Source organism: Micropterus dolomieu, unplaced genomic scaffold (assembly GCF_021292245.1).
Source record: "Micropterus dolomieu isolate WLL.071019.BEF.003 ecotype Adirondacks unplaced genomic scaffold, ASM2129224v1 contig_13765, whole genome shotgun sequence".
Lineage (NCBI taxonomy): Eukaryota > Metazoa > Chordata > Actinopteri > Centrarchiformes > Centrarchidae > Micropterus > Micropterus dolomieu.
The window spans coordinates 4,738-12,696 of NW_025742751.1; the positions used below are offsets into that span (position 1 = coordinate 4,738).

General features: G+C 40.4%; 1 protein-coding gene across 2 annotated transcripts; it reads left to right on the forward strand.

The window, feature by feature from the left end:
* Positions 1-445: 445 nt before the first annotated feature.
* LOC123966585 (butyrophilin-like protein 2) lies at positions 446-4,483 on the forward strand. 2 transcript variants are annotated; one of them, XM_046042721.1, is made up of 5 exons: positions 446-812; positions 2,673-3,011; positions 3,098-3,193; positions 3,575-3,682; positions 3,801-4,483. In XM_046042721.1, exons 2-5 carry the CDS (start codon positions 2,687-2,689, stop codon positions 3,905-3,907), a joined length of 636 nt encoding a protein of 211 aa, XP_045898677.1. In that variant the 5' UTR covers positions 446-812; positions 2,673-2,686; the 3' UTR covers positions 3,908-4,483. The 2 variants fall into 2 exon arrangements, with proteins under 2 accessions (XP_045898677.1, XP_045898678.1); XM_046042722.1 differs by having other exon boundaries at positions 446-687.
* Positions 4,484-7,959: the final 3,476 nt, after the last annotated feature.

Here is a 7,959-nt window from a genome sequence, read left to right on the forward strand (position 1 = left end):
TAAATGTTGAGATTCAGTCTTTCAGCCGCTATTTGAGCACATTTCATGGCATGAATGGAGCTTCGTTTCATTGCTTTATGAAGTTAATTTAGAACAATGTTTGAAACACTTTTGAGTGTGTTAAATAAATTAATCTAATTTTTAAAGTGAGGTGGAACGACCCTTTTAATGTGGAAACGCCGACACAGCAGAGCTGAAAGAATAAGGCTGATATTTTCACAGGCTAGGCCACAGCTCATAAAAGTCAACGCAATATTATAGACTACTGTTCATTTCTGTCTCCCTGCATGTGTCAGCTGCAGGCGTGCTACTGTCGTATTTCTGTAGTGTTACAGTTTAATCCTCGTTCATAAAATATGACGCTCCTCTGACAGTGGACTTGTTCGTGTCTGTGATTGGTCATCTGCTGCTAACACCGCCTCTTTTATGTGACGTCAATCCAGCCGGGAGCGCGTTCACAGACTGGTCTTTAAACATTGTATATTGTAAGAAGTCGACCATGGCGACAACTTTGATTTCAGTCATCGGGAGTTCTGGCCTGAGTGGAGGCGGAGGACCCAGCTACAGAATGGCGACCGAGCTCGACAAAGACGAGGAAGTGCTTGCGTGAACCTTGTTGTGTTAGTTGGGATTGAAGCTCTACACATCGTTTTTCAACACAAACCAGAACCAGGGATTGGAAAATTGGTAGGATGTTGTTGGCTACTCAATAATTTAGACCAATAGTTCGAGCCTAAAGTTAATGTGATTCAGGAGATAGCCTATATGGTGAAAGTGCGGAAGGATACACCCGAGGTTCACTGTCTGCAGTGGTAAGTAACCTGAAAATATGCAAAACTTGAAATAATTAGGCTATTTATCTGTTTTTGAGATTATCCTACTAGCTACACAAGATTGAACGGTTTTAAAATATCTTGTGATAAGTTGGTTTGTAGATGTGCAGTCGGTCAAGATAGAGATAAAGCACTGAGGAATAAAGAATATGGAGATTATAGCTTTATGAACTGCTTCCCATTCGGGTCAGATATTTAAAAGGAGCGATAACGTTAGGTGGTGTATCACTGTCAGTGGAAGCCGAGTTCCAGAGTGTTGAAGAAGACTGAAAAGATTCCGACAAGGGGAGAAGGAGCAAAGTTATTCGGTTGTGGGAAAGGTCTTAGTTAGATTATGTTACAGGGTGAGGCCGTATATGTGGGAGCTCCACTAAAATGTTTCTGCTGTCAGCAGTGGTTTTACTATTGAGCAAATGTTCGGTATGAAACCCCTGGAAACCTGCATGTTGTTATTAAATCCAATACCTCTTCAGCAAGTTCTGCATGTAGAGGCTTTTGTAACATGTTACATTGAAATAATTTTGCGGACATAAATAATAAACCTTATTGGAGTAGTTGGACTCGTGTGTTTTAACGTCATGTTTTTTTATGCAGCATTTCATCATGAGTCGCAAATGTGATTAACGCGTGATATTCATTAAATCAGCTGTGTTTATATGTGCTTATGTGATCACTTGGTAGCAGCAGGTGGAAATGTTCTCATACACCCTTGAGGCCAGCTACCGGGAGTGGGTTGAGCAGTTTGTGGGTTGGTGTTGGGTTTTCTTCTGTTGCCGGGTACCGCAACAACTGCAAAACTTTAGAGACTGAATGAATCTTTGGAATAAGCTTTGATGCAGTGGTGTAGTGTACGTGATACGCAGCCTATAAGAACGGTCAAAGATTTCCGTAGACCCGCTTAAAATAGCGGGATGTTACGTAACAACATCGTTTTGTGACAGAACTTTCACACGTTCATTCATAAATTCACCCCGTCTGTGTTGCGAAACACAGAACTGAGATTTGAGGCATTTGTTAAAAATGTTCTGAAAAATAGCTTGCAACAAGAAATGTTAAATAACAAATGTAAGTGTTATGAGAAAGTTTTTTTGGCATAAGAAAACATGCAATGCAATGTAAATATAGAGAAATCAGATCTGCATTATCCCAAAAAAACTACTTTAGCTAAAAAAACAAAACAATATACTGATTACTGCATTATATTAAATTATATTGTCACCTGCTACCTGAATTTGGTCTTCGCTTTAAATAAATGAATACATTTCCACCATAATTTGGTGCAGAGAAATGTCTCCAAAATGCAGGAAATTAAGTGTTTAATACTCATAATCTTTATGTATTTTCATCACTGAATATGTCTTTAAATAGCATTAAAATATCTTCTAGTCTTGTTCTCTAGACCCCAATATTCTGGATTGTCACATCTCGTTTGCTAAGTGTTTTGTCACAACTGTAATCTGAGCCCTTTAATGTCCCCACCACTGTTCAACACAAAGTGACGCCCTTTCCCACCTGTAACCTTCATCGTCTGTTAAAGTCTTTGCAGTGTTGATAACACACAGCCTAAGCAGTCCTTCAGAATGCTCTCTATGTACATGCATACTGTATGTATTAGTGAGTGTAATGATGCTTATGGGACGTCGCTCTGGGACGGGTGAGTATGAGGCTGGGAGGGAAAAATCACAATATACTCACTAGAAAAACTAAACTACACCAATGCTTTGGTGGCATCCCCACTTCATTTAAACTATGAGGGCAAGTAGGTTTGTGGCTTTTGCAGACACCAGGCTGTTCTTCAGAGGCTTTCAAACTGTCTAAATATAATGTTTGTTTCCTCAGGAGAGCCTCCTGCCATGTACCAGACTCAGCCGATAAAGGCAGCAGAAGGTGATAATGTGACTCTTCAGTGTCGTCTGGATCCTCCGGTCAGCCTGTCTGCTTTCACCGTGGACTGGACGAGACTTGAGAACAAGGATATCGTCCACGTCTATCGACATCAACAGGACGATCCTGATCCACAGACGGATCAATACAGAGGCAGGACGACTCTCCTGCATGAAGACCTGATCAGAGGAGTCCTGACTCTGCACATCTCTTCAGTGAAGCTGTCTGACAGAGGACTTTACAAAGGCTTTGTCCCAAAGCTGGAGACCAGCTGTGTTGTTGACCTCATTGTTGGTGAGCATGCTGAGTTTAATACTGTTCAGGTTCATTTAATTCAAAGTGTATATAACGTTGTTCCTAAATAAGACCTCTCTCATTAGAAACGGTGGGAAAAGACCAGCAGAACGAGACAAAGAGAGATGATTCCAGCACAACTGGACCTCCAGAGGAAGAAGAGACCGAGCCAGATGGTCGTGGTAAATGTCTTGGAATATTTCTTCCTTTGTCCAACTTTATCCTCTCTGAGTGCAAGATGATCTGCTGTGTGGAAATGTGCAGCAGGTCTGAACATTTAATGTGAGCATTTCTAAACTTCACTCAGAGTGGTGGAAGTGCAAATGTATGACAGTGAAAATTACCCTATTACAATTAAAAGTCCTGTGTTTAAGCACAAAAGTATCATCAGCAAAATGTACTTAAAGTATCAAAAGTACTGGTTGTGCTGTAAAATGTCCCCTGTGACTGATGTCTGTCTGACATTATTAGCTTGTTAATTCTGATGCATCAATGTTAGAGCAGAGCACGACCTTGAACCTGCCCTTCTTCTAAACTCAGCATCTTCTCTGAAATCTTTTCAGTTGGTGGAAACAGGAACGCTGGCCGGGCTGGGATCATTTCCTCTGTTTTTGTTATTCTCTGCGTTGTTGTTGTTGTTGTTCTGCTTCTGAGGATGAACGGAACGATCCGTAAGTTAGAAAACAACATGTGAAGTCCAGGAGGACTCTGAAAAAGGAAGATTACCAGTGATACTGACTTATTTTCTATGGTTTTAAATGTTTAACATATGTTGCTTTATGTGCACAGACATTTTAACGACGCCAAACGGATCTGAAATGAAAAAGGTGAACACCCAAGCAGCGGACGAGGACCTGGAGGGGCCTGCAGGAAGCTGTTTGAGAAACATGGTCTGAGAGGACGATGGCTGCCGTTCATCACCTCAACGATCAAAAAGCACACTGACCTCACCAGTTTTACCAAAGTTTTTACTGAGGAAACAGCCATTAAACCTCCTCATGGGGCCCGTTGAGAACTCTGTGGGTCCCCGGCTCGGGCTACAAGGAACCTGGATGTGACACTGGACGACCATCTGTGCTTCTCTGCCAACATCGCAGGGCCAACCTGCTCCTGCAGCTTCCTCCTCCACACAATCAGGAGGATACGTCTGTTCCTCACCCAGGACTCAGCTCAGGTTCTGGTCCAGGCTCTTGTGATCTGACGCCTTAAACTATTCCAACTCTCCTTTTTAGCTTTGGTCCTGTTCTCTGAAACAAACTTCCAGGGAAACACTGAGAACTGACATTAGTTTGATTGGTTTGTGTCATTTTGGTCAAATTAAGTATTTGAATGTGTTTTATTTTATTTTTACAATCTTTTTCTCTCATGTTGAACTTTACATTTTATTGTATCCTCTGTACTGTAAAGCACTTGCTCTGTTTCTCTTATCACTGTCCACTGATATTAAATTGCTATTTTTACTTTCACCAACATTAGCCTACTGTTGTTTTTCTCATTATCAAATATTTTCTCGGTTTGTTCGAGGACATCGAATCATTCAGATGGTTTTGTTTGAGATTTCTGCCTCCACCTTGATACAAATTGAATTTCTTGTGTGTCACAGCCTCTTGTGGGTCATCTGGATCAGTAAAAGCTCCTCATTATTTTACTATTTTACTGACTTTTTTGTTTACTAAGTCCTTTTTACTAGGCCACTGATTTAATATTCTGTAAGGCGCTCATATATGTTTCTGACTGACGCCTCATTTCTTTTACGAGATGAATTTATCTGCAGAAGTTGTTTTGAAATATTGCACAAAGTTAAGTGAAGTTTGAAAAATATAAAAGGAGGGTAATCTTTAAGCCATGTCATTTTATGTATTTAATAAACCTATTTACCTAGAGTATTAATTATGAAAGTTATGTTTGCTGAGAAGTTGGGCTAAAAATAAAAACAGTAAATCTTTGTTAGTATGATGTCTTTGTCTTTGTGTTTCAAAAGGTTCCTCTGTAAATCAAACTAAAAAAGATGTAGCATGAAAACACATGTGTTGACTGGTTGGTAAGAATTTAGATACCAGCTTTAAACGGGTGTGAAAACAGTTGCATGTTTTCACAGCTCCCCCCTCTCAAGTAATTTATCAGTTTTCTTCACTTTCTTTATCACGTTTCATATTTATTCTTGATGGATTATTTTAGCATTTAAACTAAAGTATTTTTACATTATGATATTGATACTTTGGATCTGAGTAGGCTACATCTTCAAACTGCCTCTCTGCAACTTTGCTTGTAATCCCAACAATCATTTAACCAATGGCGCCATCTATTGGACAAAACCGACTACAACCTATTCTCACTGTAACGGTGGACGTTGGTGAAAATTATTGTTGTGTAGCAGAAGTGACAGGGTCAATTTACAGCAGGGGGCTTCTGTGTATTAACCATACGTTTTTCTGCAGTTCAGCATTTAATATATAGAATATATGGTTAAAGCTCAAAATAGAGGAGGACGAATGAAACACAGCGATTTTCTCGGAGCCCATACAAGTCTGATATGCCAAACTACTTCATCAGCACGTACAGTCCACAGTGCTTAACAGAACCGGGACAAATCAGGTGGATACGTCACACTTTCACGGAGTAATACGAAAGAAGCTGTTTTCAATCACGGAAAGTAAATTCACTCAAGCGATCAATTTTTTTGAATGACGAGTTGTGTTTCTTGTGCCATCGTCATGATCACATGACAGATTAGTCAGTAGGGTAGAGTTGTTGATGACAACAACAAATGATTTGTGTTTGTAAAGTTATATTTCAAAATGACGTATAGTGAAAAGTGTTTCAATCGTCGCGGCTCTCCCCTAGTCCTCATGAGGTCTCCACAGTGAGTCTGAACGCTGCTGCTCTCTAGACGCACTTCATTAATTGGTCTGAATGCGGCATTACTGTCACAAGTAAAACCCTATGGTAAAACCTCTCAGATCACAGGTGTGGCCGACATTTATTTTGTAGTCACGCTGTTACACCATCAGACTGCTGCAACTGTTGACCAATGATCAGACGCAGAGAGAGTGAATATACAGACCTACGCCGAAATCAAGCCAGGCTCCACTTCGAAAACGACAGTCAAGCCAGCCCTCGCGCTGTCTTGCGATGCGTGTTTTGTCTAGGCATTACGGTAACATCGTCTCGCAGCACATTTCAAAATAAAAGTGAGCTTCTGCTGAACAAAATGCAATTGATGTGGCAGAAACGATTGAATAAATAAATAAATGCTTAAGACAACACAAGTATCTAAAGAAAATATTACATTTTCACAGAAAGCTTACTAAATCCAGCCAAAATTCGAACTCATGTAAAAAGAAAACCTTCTGTTTCCACTGAGTCATTTCACTTCACAGTGACAGCAGCCCACCTCAGAAAGAAGAAAACATTTTCATTTATTTCGCGCAGCCCCCATCGGATGCACTGATCAGCCTGTCTTGGCTTGTCTTTGCTGGGGTGGACAGTCATGGGGCTCTTCTCATTATACCCATAGAATCCAGTGGGGGGCAGAGCACTCTACTGATGAAGGGTTAGTCTGCAGTAGGGACACTGCTATAATAAAGTACTCAGGCATCTGTTGCGACGTTCTAATGGTCATCTATGTCCTCAATTCAAATTTAAGTGGGTGATGTGTGGGTGTGATTGAAAGAGGTAATACCCTTAAAATCAAGTAATGGGTTACCATTAGGGTAAAATTACCATTGTGTTTTTTACCATCAGTCTGAATTCAGTGAAAATGTAAGACATTTTATAGGGCTTTAATTTCGTAACTCTACATCAGAAAGCTCTGATACTGACTGAGGGATGCTCTACGATGGTCTGCTATTTCTGGGAAGTGAAATGAGTTGGTGGAAACTGCAGGGTTTCTGTTTGGAAAGACATGGATAGGCGAGTTTGGTGTGGAGAACCTGACTGGCTTGCACAGAGTCCTGATCTCAACCCATAGAACACCTTTGGGATGAATTAGAGCGAGACTGCGAGCCAGGCCTTCTCGTCCAACATCTGTGCCTGACCTCACAAATGGGATTATAGAAGAATGGTCAAAAATTCCCATAAACACACTCCTAAACATTGTGGACAGCCTTCCCAGAAGAGTTGAAGCTGTTATATCTACAAAGGGTGGGCCAACTCCAAATTAAACTCTAAGGATTAAGAATAGGATTTCCTTAACCATCTTGTGTACATATAAAGGCAAGCGTCCTAAAACTTTTGCAACATAGTGTATTTCGGATCACCAAGGGTCCCCCTGAGATGATCTGTTATCAATGTGAAGTGAAATGACTCAGTGGAAACAGAAGGTTTTCTTTTTACATGAGTTCGAATCTTGGCTGAATTTAGTAAGCTTTCTGTGAAAATGTAATATTTTCTTTAGATACTTGTGTTGTCTTAAGCATTTATTTATTTATTCAATCGTTTCTGCCACATCAATTGCATTTTGTTCAGCAGAAGCTCACTTTTATTTTGAAATGTGCTGCGAGACGATGTTACCGTAATGCCTAGAAAAAACACGCATCGCAAGACAGCGCGAGGGCTGGCTTGACTGTCGTTTTCGAAGTGGAGGCTGGCTTTACTTCAGCATTCCTGACAAGTGGGCTGTGCCGCGGGTTAGTCGGTCGGTGTTGCAGAGAAAGCTGGTGCATTTACTGTGTAAAAACTTCCAAATGGAAGGAATACTGAAGCTGCTAATTGTTTTACTGTTTGCGGTAACTGTCACGGGTAAGTTTATGATCTCTCTTTACTGATTTAATATTATTATGCGTTCTGTTGGCTCCATGTTTTAGGTTTATGACAGATTTTTAATCTTGGATGAGATATAGGCCTATCTTTCAGTTTATTTGCCGAGATCCCATTCTGAAATATTGCATGAATGAAAAAGTTAAACATGAGCGAGTTTTACACAGTTTCAGTCTGAGTTTGTCAAGAC

Bases quoted from the DNA above. Each gene is read 5' to 3' on its own strand.
- LOC123966585 (XM_046042721.1), top strand. From the start codon at position 2,687: ATGTACCAGACTCAGCCGATAAAGGCAGCAGAAGGTGATAATGTGACT. The intron at 3,194-3,574 runs GTAAATGTCTTG...AAATCTTTTCAG, and splicing joins GACCGAGCCAGATGGTCGTG to TTGGTGGAAACAGGAACGCT. The intron at 3,683-3,800 runs GTAAGTTAGAAA...TTATGTGCACAG, and splicing joins GAGGATGAACGGAACGATCC to ACATTTTAACGACGCCAAAC.